This window comes from Myotis daubentonii, chromosome 3 (genome assembly GCF_963259705.1).
Source record: "Myotis daubentonii chromosome 3, mMyoDau2.1, whole genome shotgun sequence".
In the NCBI taxonomy this organism is placed as follows: domain Eukaryota; kingdom Metazoa; phylum Chordata; class Mammalia; order Chiroptera; family Vespertilionidae; genus Myotis; species Myotis daubentonii.
The window spans coordinates 33,253,566-33,272,123 of NC_081842.1; the positions used below are offsets into that span (position 1 = coordinate 33,253,566).

At 43.2% G+C, this 18,558-nt stretch overlaps 1 protein-coding gene across 8 annotated transcripts in view; it reads left to right on the forward strand.

Annotated features, from left to right (window-relative positions):
* Window positions 1–18,558, forward strand: part of FNDC3B (fibronectin type III domain containing 3B) — a 340,205-nt gene that overhangs the window by 303,178 nt on the left and 18,469 nt on the right. For all 8 annotated transcript variants that reach the window (XM_059687039.1, XM_059687047.1, XM_059687040.1 and 5 more), the window contains one exon: window positions 5,318–5,530. In XM_059687039.1, coding sequence (XP_059543022.1) covers window positions 5,318–5,530 — 213 coding nt within the window. The remainder of the gene's footprint in view (window positions 1–5,317; window positions 5,531–18,558) is intronic.

Sequence of the window (18,558 nt, forward strand, 5' to 3'; positions counted from 1 at the left end):
AATGCTACTGTAATACTCGTGTTATTGCTATTGTATATGAAATGTGGAAACTCAAACTGAAAGGCATGGTTTTTCTGAGTAGAATAGAATGCAAAGGTGGTTTCTGTCCCGGGTTCTTGTCCAGGTGGATTTGAAGAATGAAGTCACGGACAAAAGGTGGTATATGGAAAGGTGGAAATTTATTGGAAACAAGTATAGACTCCCACATGGGGGGGGGGTCCCAAAGAGGTAGTAACCCACTAAGCTCCTTTTCCCTAAGGTTTATAAAGGCTGCTGTTCTTTGTCTTTTGAAAATCCCTTCTTATTGGTAATTATAGCAGCTTCAAAGCTCAAACCCCACATGCCCCCCCCCTGTTTTCCTCTCCCCCTCTTCTGTGGCAGAATCCTCTATCCCCTGTGAAAACCTGTTTTCCTCTTTCTCCCTTTTGTTCCCCTACTCCCTGTGGCTTTCCCCTGTCTTCTGTGAATGGCTGTCTTCTTCTCCCCTTATCCTTTGGCTGTTTGGGTGGCACAAAGCAAAATACAAGGTGAGCTCCTTAGGTCTATAGGTAAGCAGATGGAAGAAAGCATCTTGACCTCCAGGCTCTAGGAATACCTGCCTGGAATAAAGAGAAGGAATGGCAATCTGGACACTAGAAAGATATTAATATAAACCTGGTAGATGAGGAAATATATTACAACTTTGAGAAGGGCTAAGCCTTAATTCCCTTTTCCTGAAAAGGGAAAAAGGGTAGTAATTTCTACTACCATGATTACCACCTTTAAAAAAAGATTTTTCTTCTCCAGTTGCAGAAAAATGTCTTATTTTCCAATCATAGAAAAATACTCTTGTATTAATACCATAAATCTATTTTATAAGACTCATATGGAGAGACAGGGAAGAGTTGCTTATAGTTTTCCAGTGTTACATTGAGAAACTTGCATTGTCTACAAGAGATCTGATGTAGCCTCTAGTATAATAGGATCTGGGAACAGTAAGGCTCTTTAATGGAATTTTTGCTGTACTTAATCAGAGATGAGTATTGGCTACATTCTAAATTATGAGGCAGATATTCCTCCAGTTTTAGGTTATTATGAATAGAGCGGATATCATTTGTGTTCAAGTTTTTATGTTTACATAAATTTTGATATTTCTAGAGTAAAGACCAAGAAGTTGGATTGCTGGGTCATTTGATAAGTGTATGCTAAACTTTATAAGAAACCTTATAGGAAAACTGTTTTCGATTGTGGCTATCATTTTGTATTCTCACCAGCAAAATATGAGAAATTCATTTGCCCCTTATCTTTGCCAGCATGGTATTGAGTATTTTTTTATTTTAGCTATTTTAATAGGGACATGGTGGTATCTCATTATTGTTTTAATTTACATTTTCCTAATGGCTACTAGTGTTGAATATCTTTTCATGTGATTGTTTGCCATGTGTTTATCCTCTTTAATGGAATGTTTGTTCCAGTCTTTTGCCATTTTTGCAATTGGGTGGTTTATTTTCTTACTGTTGCGTTTAGAGGCCTTTATATATTCTGGATACAATTTCTTTGTCAGTATATAATTTGCATATATTTTGTCCCAGTTGGTTGCTTGTCTTCATTCTCCTAAGAGTGCAAAAGTTTTTAATTTTTATGAAGCCCAGTGTTTCAGGGTTTTTTTTGTTTGTTTGTTTGTTTGTTTGTTTGTTTTAATGAATCATGTTTTCACATCCTTTTTAAAAACTCTTTACCTAAATGTTAGATCTGTGATCCATTCTGAATGAAGTTTAGCATAAGGTGAGCTTTCGATTGAGATTTCTTTTTTTCCTATTGAAATCCTATTGGTTCTGCACCATTTGTTAAGAAGACTATTCTTTCTCCATTGAATTACTTTTGCATATTTGTCAAAAGTCAATTGGCCATATTTTCATGGGTCTATTTCTGGAATCTCTTTTCTGTTATATGAGTCTGTCTCTTTACCAGTACCCCACTGTCTTGATTACTTGTAGCTTTATAGTACGTCCTAAGTCAGGTAGCATGGTTGTTCTAACTTTATTCTTATTTTTCAAATTTGTATCAGCCATTTTAGTTCCTTTGCTTTTTCACATAACTTTTAGAATGAACTTACCTATATCTACTGAAAAGAATCCTGATGGAATTTTGTTAGAATTTCATTATGTCTATAGCACAATTGGGGGAGACTTAACATTTTTTTCTGTGTAGAGTTTTATAATTCATGAACACAATATGTTTCTCTCTATAATATTTTCATCAGTGTCTTGTAGTTTCAGTTTTGTTTTGTTTTTTTCCGTATCTCTATGCCTTCCCTGCCCTCCTCCTCCTCCCACCCCACCTCCCCCCACACACACATATTCTGTAGGACTTTTAGTACATGATATTGACTAGGAATGATGAAAGTAGACATCCTTGCCTTGTTCCCGATCTTAAAGAGAAATCATTTAGTCTTTTACCATTAAATCTAATATTAGCTGTAGGTATTTCTAAAGATGGTCTGTCAGGTCAAGGAAGTTCCCCCTGTCCCTAGTTTGCTGAGAGCTTTTATTATGAATAGGTGTTAGATTTCATCTGATGCTTTTTTGTATCAATTTATATGATTTTTTATTTTTTTTTCTTCTTTAGGCTGTTAATATGATGAATTGGCTACAGGTTAGGGAATGAAAGAAAGTTGAAAAGAAAAAAGAGAAACAGGGTATTTTCCCCATTGACTGTAAGCATCCAGAGGCTGCCTTCCCTCTCTCTGAGTCAGGCTTCTCCTGGAACTCTGTCTATGCCAATGTCTGCTCCTGCATTTCAGGTCACATTGAGTCCAGTCGGGGTACAATGGAGGAGGAAATGGTAAACTCATTGCTGGTCTGCTGATAGTTCAAATTCTTCCCCAAATTCTCCAGCTGCTACTTCCTTTTCGGAGTTCTTAAACAGCTGCTCATTTATTTTGTCCGGGTTTAATAGCTTCATTCAGTGGAGAGACAGGGTGGAGTGAGTTCCTTCTCACCTGAAATTAATCTGGTTTGTTTGTTTTCTTCTTAACAATCTACAGGCATCCTATACAATAAAAGGGTAATATGCAAATCGACCAAACAGTGGAACAACTGGTCACTATGATGTATACTGACCACCAGGGGGCAGACACTCAATGCAGGAGCTGCCCCCTGGAGGTCAGTGTGCTCCTGGAGCAGCGCTGGGCTAAGGATGTCTGACTGCATCAGTGAGCAAGCCTAAGCCATCAGTTGGACATCCCTAGAGGGCTCCCGGACTGCAAGAGGAAGCAGGCTGGGCTGAGGGACTTACCCCTCCTCCCCCCCCTCCCCCCCCCCCCCCGTCAACAGCACAAATCTCGTGCACTGGGCTTCTAGTATTATTATAATGACTTGCTAAATTATGTAATCTTTACATTTGAAGAATTAATGCCCTTTTGAGGTCACAGGCTTCATTAGCTATAGCAATACTTAAGTGATATTTCCTATTATCATTATATATATTTAATATATATAATATATATAATATATATAAGCAATAATTGTAAATGAGAAGTGCATAAACCTAAATTATAGGAATATTTTAAACTAATCTGTTTCCTAAGAATTTATCTCTTTGACTATATTTTTTATTATCACGTGCTTTCAGACACTTTCAAATTCAACTCAGGTTTCAATGTGACACCACACAGCCCAGTGCCTAGCTAGCAGGCGTTCTGGTGGAGGTTCCACTGTAGGCCCTGTCACGGGCATGAGGAGGAGGAGGAGATGCAGACCTGGAGTAGTCTTGAAGTGGGTGAAGCTGTGGAGATGTCTGAGGCTACCAAGAGAAATGCCCATATTGTACAGGAGAAGGGAAGGAGAGCAGAGGGAGGGAGGGGCTGTGCGTGAGCCCTTTGGTCTGAGTAGAGGAGAACGCCTCCAGATGTCAGGAGGAAACAAGCTTCAAGAACATTCTGTCACTGCAGAAAGAGGGGTCGAGGATGAGGATGGAGCAGTGCCGTCATTGTGTTGTATGATGACCTCACAGGACCGTTTCAGTCACCTAGGAAGGAAATACAGGAACAAGAACAATAGAAATAATAGGATATTAATTTGCATATGCACTGTAACTCTATTGGTTGTCAATCCTAGACCATGAGGGCAGTGCTAACATCTTTATTACCCATAACACAGCCCAGGGTAAATGTCCAGTGGAGGTTTTTGCACATCTGTACCTCACCCTGTAACCAGCACTGTCAGCGCTTGGCTCTGGGAAGGACTAGCAGAGATGCTGGCTAAGCTAGAAAAGGGAGGGGAAATGCCCTGTGGAAGAGCTGTTTTCCTTTGTTTTTTGAACTGAAGGAGACTCGTTTGTTCTCTCTTCCATTTATTCTTTACTAGAGGCCTGGTGCACGAAATTCATGCATGGGTGGCGGAGGGTTCCCCTCAGCCTGGCCTGCACCCTCTCCAATCGGGGATCCCTCTAGCAATCCAGAACCACTGGCTCCTAAGCACTCACCTGCCTGTCTGCCTGATGCCCCTAACTGCTCTCCTGCCTGCCTGATGGCCCTAACTGTTCTCCCCTCCTTACCTGATCCCCCTAACTGCCTAACTGTTCTCCCCTGCTGGCCTGATCCCCCTAACTGCCTATCTGCTCTCCCCTCCTGGCCTAATCCCCCTAACTGCCTATCTGCTCTCCCCTCCTGGCCTAAACCCCCTAACTGCACATCTGCTCTCCCTTCCTCTCCGTGCCTTCAGACCCCAGCACAGGAGTGCTGAGAGCTCTCCACTGAGGCTCAGCCCCCATCCTGATGCCCCCCACCCCCTCCCGGCCAGGTGGCACAGCAGACCTGCACGTGCCTCCTCTGGGGGGGCCGCCCCCAGCAGCAGCCTCAAGTCCCCGCCCCCATCCCCGCCCACCAGCTCCTGTGCCCGCAGCCTGTTGAATGGTAGTGACTGGAACATTGTTAGGACCAATTAGCATATTACCTCTTAATAGATATAGATAGCCCACTTACTTCCAAAACTGACTGTGAAGCAGCTAAAGGATGGCTGAGCAAACTACAAAAGCATGTCTTTAGGATGTCTTACCTCAGTCAACAGCCTTTTCCTTCCTTTTAAATTAAGGAACTAAGGGTTATCTTGCTGATGTGCTTCATTTTTTAATTTTTTTGCTATTTTTTTGGACAGAGAGTATAATCTGTCCCCCTACCTGCCCAGTTTTCTATTTGTCCTGAATTACTTTAATTTGTTTTTCTAATTCCATGGTATTGCTTTAGAGGCGAGTAATAAATACTCCACAGAATGTTTATTTCATATGAGGAATTCCTGTTTCTTAAACCTGTAATACTTTTCTTTCTTTATTTTTCCAGGATCAGGATTCAGGCCATAAATGAAATTGGAGCTGGACCCTTTAGTCAGTTCATTAAAGCAAAAACTCGGCCATTACCACCCTTGCCTCCTAGGCTCGAGTGTGCTGCGGCCGGGCCTCAGAGCCTGAAGCTGAAGTGGGGAGACAGCAATGCCAAGACGCACGCTGCTGAGGACACGGTGTACACCCTGCAGCTGGAGGACCGGAACAAGAGGTAGGGCAGGGCGGGGCGGCTGCACGGGAAAGGCTATAGCTCTGGCTTTGGGATGAAGCCCTCTTGTTTATCTGTGCTCCAAAAACAGTCTTCGTCTTTCTGGAAAGATTTCCTATGTCTTTAGGTCCTGCATTTTTTTACTCAAAGTTATAGCTTCTAGTCCTCACTTGGAATTTCTAAACCAACATTCTAAAGATCCTGATTTCCCTACATGTGATAATATATGTGTTTGTTTCTTCTTTCACAACGTCAGATGATGGAGAGAAATTATCTAAGAAGAAAATTGTCGAATTCATGTCTACACTATGTAATAGCATTAAATTAGTCACAAGTGCAGAGGGAAATAAGACCCAGAAAGAGATGTTACCTCTTTAAATATTCAGTAACCATCAGGACAAACATGTTTACCAATCTGAAATAGCTGCGGTGATTTACAGATGGGGATTACACTCTAACTGTGGGCAATGCAATATCGAATTAACCAGAGCAAATAGGAGATTCTTCATAAGACTCCAAGCCCAGGAAACACTCTTGGCCACAGAAATCACATCCAGCCCTTCACGTAGTATTTATTTAACCTGACTTCATTTCCTCTGAAAATGGCCGATCATAAGATGGGCGGCTGACCTGTATTTAAGAATAATTCAGATGCAGAACAAATGTTAATGACAGAATGTTCTATTACCAAAAGTCCAAATCAAAGAAATCAGGTGAAGAGGTGGGCCAGACACATGTTGCTGCTTCCCTGTGGCACACCTGCTGACGCACAGAACCAGTGTCAGGGTGGGGTATTTCTGTCATTTCCCCTCCATGCATTAGAGTGTCCCATTCCTTCATATGGAGAGCTGGCTTTAGGGAGCACAGAGCCCTGGTCCAGCCGCCCCCTCCACTCTACTCGAGAGCTTTGATTCCTTTCAGTGCAGTGGGATTCTGCGGTGTGGGTGGCACTGTTTGAAGTGGGTCTTCAGTGGGTCAAGGAAAAATCAAGGCCTTGCTCCAGGAGCATAATATCAACCCACAAATGGTCATAGAACATTTTTTTTTCCAATTTGTCATTGGAATAAAAGAGTTCTGGGATATGGAGGAGGCAGATGTAGGAGAAAAGTGCTCTGCGAGTTTGAAGGAAGCAGAGACCATCTGGTTACAAAGATCAGGAGTGGCTTTTCAAACAGTGACATTTGAACTTGACTCTGAAGACCTGTCAACCCCAGTAGTTTGAATACAGAAGAACAAGAAATGATGGTCCTACTGGAAACTAGTCCTGGTGAAGCGAGCCCAGAGACGTGGGGCTTCTTTTGATAGGCTCATTAGAGATTAAGGCATACTCACTCAAAGACCAGATCATTCATCTCACTGGGCTATGTGCCTGTGGATGCGTTTTCCCAGCCTCGTTATTTTACTGGCAGGGGACTCTTCACACTAGAGAAGGCTGGAAAGAATAGGAATTCTGGACTAACAGAAAGCATGATAATATGTAAAGCTAGCAGTTGAGAGGATTTATAAATGAGCCTTTATGTTTTTTCCTGGGCTTTTGGCTTCCATTGGTGGTAGGGAGAGCCTGCCATAGAGAACGCCTTTAGTTGTACTAGAGTGACGGCTCTGCACCACGTCAGCCACCTCTGTCCGGCTGCTGTCCTGTTCTGTGCAGGCAGCCACCTGCAGTGCCTCGTGCAGAGACCTGCGCAGATGCTCAGAACAAAAGCTCTGTGAGCACTGGTCCAAATGAGCATGTTGTCATGAGACATTTAAACATGCCAGACAGAAAATAGTGCAGAATCTAGTAATCAATATACGCTCTTCCCCTCCCCCCCCCAAAAAAAGCACTCAAGACTGGCCTTTTAATCAAATAAATGACTTGCCTAAATTTAAATGGCAATTTAAGAAAACTTACCATTAGGAACAGTATTTTTCTTAATTTTATGAGCTAAAATCCAGATTTATCTTTTTTAAAATTAGATTTGTCAGTGCTCTCAGAAAGTTATTAAAGTGATGGGAATATAGAGCATAATAAATTCTCATTCTGTTTGTGGAGTAATATTCCTGGGATTTAATAGAATGAAACTTGGCCTAATTTGAGTTTAAAGATGACCTTCCTTAGTGTCTTGAAACTGAACTCTTGCAGTGAATGATACCTTGAGTCCAAGCCTTTAACTTTGGACCTTGACTCATGAGGATCAGGGAGAAACCATTTGAGTTGGATACAGCTTATTAGCACAGTTTTGTCAGTGCTAGTTCTCTGCAGGTTCTTTAGGACTTGCCCCTGGCCTGCTCAGTTGACATGAACAATGTCTTCTTCCACAGTGGCAGTTGCCTTTTTCATTGAACTTGTTGCTAGAGTGGTTTCTAGTTATAGGTTTTGGAGCAAGTGTACACATCTTTAGGATATGTATTGATTTCAATAACCACTAATAAGTCTGTTTATGGATGTAGCAAAAATATATGTCCTGCTTATGGCCAAGGTGAGAACCAGAGATTGACTTGTCATTTTAATTGACTACTTACCAGTCACTGGGCATTTGAAAGTAGAGCTGCTATACCCAAGTTGTATAGTTATCCTAGACAGCTATGCAAGTAATCTTAGTCTTACGACATATTTTGCAACAGAAGCACAATAAAAATTAGTAACTCCATGCTTGGTATTTGTCAGATTAAAGAAGTGAGCTGATTTTGGCGACTAAACTATTGGTCTTAACTTTTCCCTCATCCATAAAATAGAGGTTGAACTAGAAGATGAACTCTGAGGTTCTTCCACCATTTTTATCTTAAAACAACTATGTTGTAGATCATTTGTGAGCTAAATTCTTTACCCCCAAAAAATATCTCTTGTTAAAAATGGCGTGTTACCTGCCCAGCCTGTGTGGGTCAGTGGTTGAGCATCAACCTGTGAACCAGGAGGTTGAGGTTCGATGTGGGTTGGGGTGCACGCCGGGTTGTGGGCTTACTCCCCAGTGGGGAAGGGGGGGAGGGGGAGTGTGTGGAAGGCAGCCAATCAATGATTCTCTCTCATCACTGATGTTTCTGTGTCTCTCTCTCCCTCTCCCTTCCTCTCTGAAATCAATAAAAATATTTTTTAAATGGCATCTTACCTCTTTTTTCTTCATATTTTAGCTTCTGCTTTAGACAAGTAAGAAAATAATAAGAAAAATACCAACTTTCCTTAAGAGTCCAAAATGCCTAGGGTTCTGCATCTCTGATATGGTGATTTATTACATTCATTTATGTACCTGTCAATCAGAACATCTGAAATGACCCAGAGAGTTCTAAATATAATGTTGGGCCAAAAATTTATTTTCAAACGTTCTATTGAGAATCTGCAAAGTGCCAGGCATTGAGGTTTTTGTCTACATTATTTGGTTCTTGAATAAAAAGTGAAAGTTTTTTCATGATGCTAGGATAGCTACCGAAGTCTTCCACTGTCTAGGTGAAAAAATGTATTGTTTTTGATAGATTGACTTGATTTCAACTTATAATTATTAGGAGTTTTATACACACAAAGAAACTGTACTTGCAAATTGGCTAGACAAGGGTGACCAAGGTAGAGCTCTCCCCTTAAGGAGCTCGCCTGGTGGGGCATAGGAAGAAGGGACAGACACATTCAGGCGACTCGCGATGTAGAAAGCTTAAAGACTGACTATATGCACAGCATTGGGGGAGGAAAGAGAATAGCATCTATTATACCCTTGAAATTAGATGAACAGAGGAGGCTTTTTAGAGAAGGTAACAGATTACTTGAGTCTTAAAAGGGTCCAGATCTTATGATCTCCTGCAAGAAAGCCTTAGGAAGGATGGGGACGAAAGATAAGCACTCAGGACTGGATAGAAACCAAGGGTATAGACTCCAAAGCACCAACATGGTCCCTGGGTCTTTCTCACGTAAATGATGTCTCTCTATTCTGCTACTTGATGTATTTCTCTATTTAAAAGTGAGGCTATTTCATGTCAATAGCAAGGAACCCAAAAGGGCATCTTTTCCAAATCCCTGCCTCAAACTAAATCAACTGAGAATCCATCCAGATCCCCGGGAGTTGCTAAGTTGAGTGTGCTTCCCCCTTGAAAAGGACATTTGTTTCCCATGTAATGAGGCTTTTGACCCACAGGTTTCCAGTCTAAGGTCACTGGCTACACATTTATGTGGCAGCCTCAAAGCTGTGCTTTGTTTGTACAGGACTAAGTTTAGCCCCAGGAGTTAGATGATCATCACACAATCATACATTTTTTTCTTGAATTACTACAATGTGCTAGGTCTTCTGAGGTATGTGGGCTATCTTTCAGGAGTTAATCTTTTGAGAAAATAAATTAATGTGAAATAATAAACAGACAACACAAGAGAATTTAACTCCCAACAGAAAAATAAAATTATATTTAATTTGTTTATAGAGTGATTACGTGCATTATTCTTAACAGATCGAGCACAGAAGGTCGGAATGTCTTTGATTCCTGTGTATGCGAGAAAAATAAAACCCAAAGTAAACATTTTCATAATTCTGTGCTAACCTAATACAGGGATTAGAATAACAAGGTCAGCTCGTGCATTTTAAGGTTGTAACACTGTACTGATGGTTTTGAAGATGCATTTGTCTGTGTTACTGAAATGAAATGTTATGCTGGCCTCACAGAATTTGACTTGATGCTGATTCTTGTCCTGACCCTCCTGGGTCCATGTTCCTGGTAATAGTACACAGCACTGCGGCAAGGGGAAGTTAAGTTCCAGGAATGCATTTATGGTTCATCTGTTGTTCAGCTTTAGTCAAACAGCTAGTGTATTTTAAAATAAGGTTCCAGCAGAATGGGGCTAGGCAGAGGGCTCTAATTGAGTGGATAATTACCACTTGCTCCGTTTAACTCAGCCCTTGAGCTCCTGACACTTTCCCTTCAGCAGCAGAATCAGAGGGGCTTTGTAATGTGAGTAGTATGACTGCAGCTCTCTGTTGGAGAGGGACAGACGGCAATCTGTATAAAGTAACCCTGAGAAATACACACCAGGCAACTAATAAAAGTGGGCAGGTTGCATGACCACTGTGGGAGGAAGGAACTTGCTTAAGCATGCCTATTACAGAACAAGCCCTGCTTATATTTCTCAGAGCAGATTGCTAAATTAAATGAAATAGACACAGAGGCAGAGCAGCATCGAACAGACTGTCAAACTACAGCAGGAAGGCCGGGGAGGGTTGGGGGATGGGGGTAAGAGATCAACCGAAGGACTTGTATGCATGCATATAAGCATAGCCAATGGACACAAGACACTGGGGGGTAGGGGAGGCTGGGGAAAGGTCAAGGCAGGGGAAAAAAGGAGACATATGTAATACTCTTTGTAATACTTTAAGCAATAAAACAAAATTTAAAAAAAAAAGAAATACACGTCAGGCAACTAGCTCAGGGCCCACAAGACAGCCTCAGGATTAGTTGCCCTTGTTTCTTTCCCTGGAATAGTCCCTGATGGGCATGATCACCTGTTTGGGAGCGTGGCATTTTTACCTCACCTTCATTACCAGAAAGCAGTTGGGTTCCCAGCCAGGATGGTAAGTCTCTGCTGTAATCCCAGACCTGCTACTGAGTTTCTAGATGCCTAGAGGCATGTCCCTGAACTTCATTTTGTCTTAGTGTCTGTCTCTACAAAATAGAGCTAATGATGCTTGCCTCCAATCCCTGATTAATGGGGGGAAAGCATTTCTATTTCTCAGAAAGGGGGCATAAAAATTCAGCCTACAAAATAAAGGCTACTGCCAGCTTAGTCAGCCTCAGGATAACATGTCCAGGCACAGGCCGAGGTGAGGGGTGGTAAATGAACTATTTGATATGTTAATTAAGCCAAAAGTAGAATTCAGATTACAGTACTTCTATGTGAACATAGAATTCCTGTCTATTTAAAAATGAATAACCAAACAGAATTGGGTAGCAGTTTCCTCACCATTTTTCCTCAATCAGATCAGACTGAGTCAAGGCCACTAAAATAGAGGCGGGCAGACAGAAATCTGGAAGCCTGGGCAGAGCTTGGAGAGGAGACTCCCTGGCTATACTTGAAAGCGAAGCTGAAGAATGGTAGGTCTCAAGGTCCTCAGGGGGCCTCCGGAGACTCTAGCCAGCCTTCCTTTGAATATAAACAAATTTCTTTAATATATCAACAACGAAATCCAGTTTGAACAAAAAATTGAAAATAGGAATTTTTTATTCTTTATTCTACGTAAAGAGTTTTATCAGTAGCTATGGTGACATTCTATTTCTTAGAAAAGAACCCTAACCTTAAAGTACTGCAGCCTGAACCATCACAAATCGGAGGTCCGAATGCAGCTGGGGACAGGGCAGGCATTTCACTCCTTTCCTCACTGGGGTTTTGGAAATGGCTCTTGGCACTTTTCATGCTCAGCCTGCATATGGGGATGCTCATTAACATGCAAACCAGTGCAAGGAACACACCTGCCCTGCCTCAGGTGTCCCCACACAATGCCATCTGCTTCAGCTGCTTCTGCATAGACATGACAGGACTCGGTGTTCTTGGTGGAGTGAGGGCACATGCTATCCATTCCTGTTTTTGAACATCCTCTATTCCCAAACATCACTTCAATAATGTAGGATATTCACACACACACACACACACACACACACACACACACACACAAACACACACACACCATAAAACCCAGGGAAACAGAGAAAAAATAAAGGCAATGACGTGTCACTGTTAAGGAATATAGCTGTACAGAGCTTACTAACATTTATTGATGTGTATTAGTGTGAAACATGTTTTGAAACATGCCTTTTGTAGCCCTTAATAAATTGAAGGCCATTTTAGGTCAGCAGATTGAATCATTTTGACGAGTTGATATTAATGGGCTGCTGTTAGCCTATAATGGCCTAGACACTACAAGATAGCAACAAAGGAGTGAACACAAAAACCTTAGCATTATCTCTTATGTTCTCCTGCAAATTGAAGTTATAAGCCTGCAGTAGGGAACGTCTGACCCGTGGGCCATATAAGACCCATGAAATCATTTGGTCTGGCCCTGCTAAGGCATTAGGTGTTAGTTCATTAAATGTTTGACCAAATACAGCAGGCTAATTTTTTCAGTTGATAATTTTCTATGCCCTGTGAATGATGGTATAAATATCCAAATGACCCTTGGCAGAAAAAAGGTTCCCCACCCCTGTTAAGCTATCCAAGAGCATTCTTGGATATATCTTTTGAAACACTGTTCTTAAGGAAGCACATTTTAAAATTAAATTCTTCATATATCATTTTCCTCTAAAATTATTTAACATTAGAGGCCTGCGCATTAGAGGCCTGCACATGGATTCCTGTGCATTGAAAGGAAATTAATTAGAAAGTGGCCAGCTCTAACTAGTCTGGCTCAGTGGATAGAGTGTCAGCCGGTGGACTGAAGGGTCCCAGGTTTGATTCCAGTCAAGGGCATGTACCTTGGTTGTGGGCACATCCCCAGTAGGGGATGTGTTTCTCTCTCATCAATGTTTCTAACTCTCTATCCCTCACCCTTCCTCTCTGTAAAAAATCAATAAAATATATTTTTTTAAAAAAGAAAGAAAGTGGCCAGCGGGGCAGGACTGAGCCAGATGGGCCGGACATGCCCTGGAACCAACCTTCCGATGTCCCTTCCTGGCTGGCCGCACCTGGGGCGGCTGGTGCTGGGGCTCAAAGGGCGTCTGTGGAGTGAACAGGGATCTCTCCGGCAGGTGGGATCCCTCAGCCTGGCCTGTGGGAATCGAGCTGAAACCAGCAGTCCATCATTCCCTGAGAGGTCGCGGAGTGCAAGGGCACTCCGCAAAGTTGCTGTCGCTCAGCAGCTCCTGCATTGAGCGTCTGCCCCCTGGTGGTCAGTGAGTGTCATACCTGTCAGCCAGTCGGCCTGTCACTTAGCCTTTTATATATAGAATAAAGAAAAGTTCAAAGATGTAACATGTCTGGGCTTCTTCCTTCAGTTGCACTGTAGTGCAAAAAGTCATCTTTCAGAGTGTTAAAGCTTAAAATACTGAGGTTAAAAGTATAGCCACCCCCTAGAATTTCTTGAAAATGTCAAAAATCTCTTATTGTGCCTTCCTAGTGTGTATTTAATATGGATCATAGAATTTACTTGGTCCTTTGATTTGGATCTCATAAAAATTACTGCCAGGTGAACAAGACATTATTATCCCAAGTGTCTGGAAACTCAGCCTTGGGAGTTATCAGCTTGTTCAAGTTCACAGTGAAGGTAACAGACTCTGCATTGTGGCCAAGGTCTTTGTTCCCTCCCTCCTCCCCTCACGCAGTGCTCTAACAGGCCCCACAGAATGCGGAGAATCATTTTGTATTCACAGATACATAGAGCATGTTTTTAATCACTGATAAATTGCCAGCATTAAAACCAAGTGTGCTTGTTACTCTCCAAGTGTTTACTTTCAAGAAGACATTCAGTCACTGAAGCAAGTCGGAGGCAGAGCCATGGAAGAATTGATTTAGATTGGACTTTCAGTGACCCAGCCAACCTTCTGTCTTGTTTATGTCTTTCCTCCCAAGTAAATATTTTTTGTACAAGAGAGCATTTCTCTCCATTTTCCCTTTCCCTAAGTGAAAAGGCCCACATTCCCATTAATAGGCAGCACTTATGTAGGACCCCCTGCTCCCATCGCCATCTGTTTTCTGCAGCAGTTCTTGGCCTCCTTGGCCTGGGTTTGCTAGACAAAGTGGATGGTATTCTCTTGCACAGCTTTCTCTCCTAACTCAGGAAAGCCTGTGGGAATGTAAGAGAGAAGCATTTTGGTGCCAGCCTTCAGGCTTCTGCAACATTGAGAAAGGAGGTAAATCACTCAGAGCCTTGGTGCTTCGTTATTAATAACAAGTTCTGGGCATTTTGTGATGGGCTCTCCCTGCACTATCCCATTTGATTCTCACAACAACCCCCTGAGGGGTCAGCACTATTGTCAGACCGGTTTACAGAGACCAAAACACCTTAACGGCTGTAGAGCCCACGATCAAGTCTGCTGCCTGAAAGATTGTATTACCCACTCTACCAGCAGGCTCCGCCCCAATAGGGCAGCACTGCAGTGGAGCCCCACAGGTGTTCCCACACCTATCCCCTTCTTACCTGGTCCTCACAGGAGCCCTGGCTCATGGGGCTAGTGCAGCCGTGGGCAAACTACAGCCCGCGGGCTGGATCCAGCCCGTTTGAAATGAATAAAACTAAAAAAAAAAAGACCGTACCCTTTTATGTAATGATGTTTACTTTGAATTTATATTAGTTCACACAAACACTCCATCCATGCTTTTGTTCCGGCCCTCCGGTCCAGTTTAAGAACCATTGTGGCCCTCGAGTCAAAAAGTTTGCCCACCCCTGGGCTAGTGCCTCCAAAGGGACATGGCTATGGGCAGCAGGGACTGAGGATAAGGTAGAAGACCCCTCAGGAGCTGCCAGTGTGGGTTCAGGGTGACCTTTAAGGAGCTGTGATACCATTGGGGCCCCTGAGCTACATATGCCTCAACCTGAACTGATACCTAAAATTACTCAGTGACTTTGGTGCATGTAATGTGGTCCCGGAACCATGTCACCTGCTACACACACATTCTTGCGTTGTGTTTGTAGCACAGGAGCATTCATACAACAAAATTAACAGTGAACATTTCATTTTTACTCTGGTCACCAAGTTAGATTAAGTTATTTTGGGGAGAGCTATGTGTCTGTCTAGCACAGGCCATACAGATGTAGCAGAACATCTCAAGTTCAGATGGACCTGTTCCTGCTGGGATTGAGCTCGCAATGGTCCCAGTAACCTGGAGAGAGGCCTGGATGGCAGGGGGTGAGAGCACAGCCGTTCTCGGGGCACACTGGCCTGTCTGGATCCCCGAGGGGTGGTCGGTGGGGCAGAGCCAGTGGATACCATGTATTGAACTCTTACTATGTTTTGGGCTTTTTACCCACATTCCCAGATTTGACTCTTAAAACAGCCCAGGAGATGGAGACTGTCCCTGTTTTGCAGATGGAAGAAACGGATGCTTACAGGGGCGAGTGATTGGGCGCTAAGAGGCAGAGCTGAGATTTGCATCCAGTCTTCCTAGGTCCAAGCCCCTGCACTCCACCACTTCCCACCAACAGTGTTGGAGGAGGAGCGGGGAGGGAGAAGGGAAGGATGGTGCAGACAGCATAGGCCAGGGAGTGGCCAGGAGAAGCAGGCCTTTCCCCACACAAGGTGTCCCTTGTTCCCTGGGCCACATCCACCTTCAGAAATCAAGGGTTTGAGGTCTCGGAGAGAGTTCTTTTAACCATCTTTTGTGGGTTAGTCACCCTGCTGTTTCTATGTCTCCCCTATTCCCAGTTGATTTCTCTCCATTCTGGGATCTTCTTCCTTCTCCAGACTTGGGCAGTGCATGCCTAGGTAGTAAGGTTCAGGCCTTCATGCCAACCAGACTCCTGTCACCCTCTCCTGTGCCTCATGTTCCAGAACATATGGTGCATGAGCATGTGTGGGGTCCAAGCACTGACCCCATGCACTCTAAATAGAGTGTGGGGGGTCTCCCCAAAATAATTTAATCTAACTTGGTGACCAGAGTAAAAATGGAGTGTTCACTGTTACTTTTGTTATATGAAAGCTCCTATGCTACTGTCCTCCTTATGCCTAAGCCGTGCACTGAGCTCAGTCCTTGATTGCATTTTAAGTGTGGATCCTCCCATCATGTTTCATAGGAAGTATAGCATGTTTAATTCTACACCAAAGGCTTCTCGCTTACTATTAATGAATTGTAAAATGAGGTTAATCTTTAAAAAAGAAAAAAGATTTAGGAGGGAGAAAAAATTAAGTTGATCTTTGAAAAGACAAATATTTGATGAATATTGTTAATCTCTCCCTGAGTGGTTCTAGCCACAGGGTATGTTAACCTACAGAGCCTCCTAAAGAGGCCACCGTGCAACAGGCATAAATCTTGGGCTCTGAAGAAAGATGATTCTCTCTTCTCCTGCCTCTTGGAATGATGGAAAATAATTACAGAATTGGGACAAAAGAGGATTTGTGTTCTTTTTGTGTTGTCTTGCCTGCTTTTTCGTTTGTTTTGGTTGGCTTGTATTATTTTAAACAGAATTTTTAAACAAACTGTCAGCTTATACAGAAAGAAATTTAGGATCAGCGAGGCCTACTCTTAGCAGGGACTTTTGCACGAGCTGTCATGTTGCCTCCCACCACGGTCTGCTGAGGGAGGTGCTCCTGGCTGCACTTCACTGATGGGTGATGGGTCCTAGTGCGAGAAGACCAGCAGCCTTAAACATGCATGTGGATGGAGCCCCACAGCTGATGCCTGAGGCCCGGGGTCTGGTCTGCAGGGCAGCCTTGCTCACCACGCAGCTGACTTCCCACCCAGGAGGAAAGACAGTGATGCAGATGGTCTCCCAGAGGGAGAGTGGAGTCTCTGTTAAAATCCTGTTTTGTCTTGACCTGTCCAGTTTTGCTCAGTGGTTAGAGCATTGGCCCAAGGACCGAAGGGTAGCAGGTTCAATTCCCAGTCAAGGGCATATACCTTGGTTGCAGGGTGATCCCCAGGCCCCGGTCGGGCGCATTTAGGAGGCAACCATTTGTTGTTTCTCTCTCCCCTTTCACTCTCTCTAAAAGTCAGTGGAAAACAATATCCTCAGGTGAGGATTAAAATAAATAAATAAATGAATAAAATCCTATATTCTCAGCATTGTAATATAATTACAGCTAACACATAGTGAGTGGTTATTACATGTCAGGTGTTCTGAGTAGGCTTCTTTTATTAACCCACTTAACCCTACAACAGCTCTCTGAGGCCGGTCCTATCATTGCACAGAGGAGAATGTGGAGGCATGGAGAGGATGGAGTTGCTGGTGTCCCGGTCTGCACTGCCAGTCCTGGTCACAGAACGTACACTTACAGAGAGTGTATCATTACCAAGATGGGTGTAGAAAACGTACAACCAGTGTTACCCATTAAAAGTTTTCAAAATTAAAAACCTTAAAATTAGACTGAAAGTGCCAAACTGTCTGTTATCATATGAAGATATTTTCAGAAACCTAAAGTTAGAGCTGAGATTTTCTGAAGGATTTTACTTCCTGATTGTTAAACTGAACTAGACTCTACCTACTTGCACATTTTATAAAATTCTTTGTTAAAACAGTAAAATAATATGTAATTAGAAGTCACTGTGGTAAATTATTTCCATATTCCATATTCCATACCAGGCCTTTCTCATCCCTTTCACCCCACAATCTGATTCTTCAATCCTCTTTCTGCTCTTAGCTGTTCTTTTCCTTCAGGAGAAAAGGATAGAGAAAATTTCTAAAGTGAGAGCAATATGAGCTCTTAAACAGTGTGCAGACAAGGTGTCTGTCTGAAACTGTCCCCCTGTGGGATGAGGTGATTGGAGTAGGTCCTCAGAAGGCATCATTGCTCAGCTCCTCTGACCTTGGGCCCTCGTGCATCCATTAGGACACAGGCCCATGGGGACACGGTGTACCTATTTCTCTAGGTGGGCAGTTAACGTGGGATTGGCACTGTTGATGCTTGGCTCTCTTGGAATGGTAACCCCGAAACTCTTAGGATCCCCAATGTCTCCCCTCCCCACCTCCTTGCCCCTTGCACTCAGGAGAGAGCCTGTCATGCCCACCACTGTCTTTCCTTACTGAGAGTCTACCTGGTTAACTAGCCACCATCTGTGTTAGCTATTTCCATATGCATTTTGAGAACCAAGTAGGAAAACTCCTCCTCCTCCCCACATCCATGCCTTTTCTGGGGGGAGGGAGGTCAGGCAACACAGCGATGGCTTTCATCGGAGCAGCAAACAGGTCATGCTCTGTTGTCGGAGCAGCAAACAGGTCATGCTCTGTTGTCACCGGAGCAGACAGGTGGCTGCATTAAAGGGACAGTCAGAGACATTCTGCTGCCTGCATAGACACACGGGGCTTATTTTCAAAAGGAAATGCTCACCTTCAAGCAGGGCAGGACAGCAGTCCCCCCAACTCCTTTAAAATCCAGGCTTTGTTGTAAGTTTGTAATGGAGATGTAACACTTTTACTTCTTAAACCATGATTTCCAAT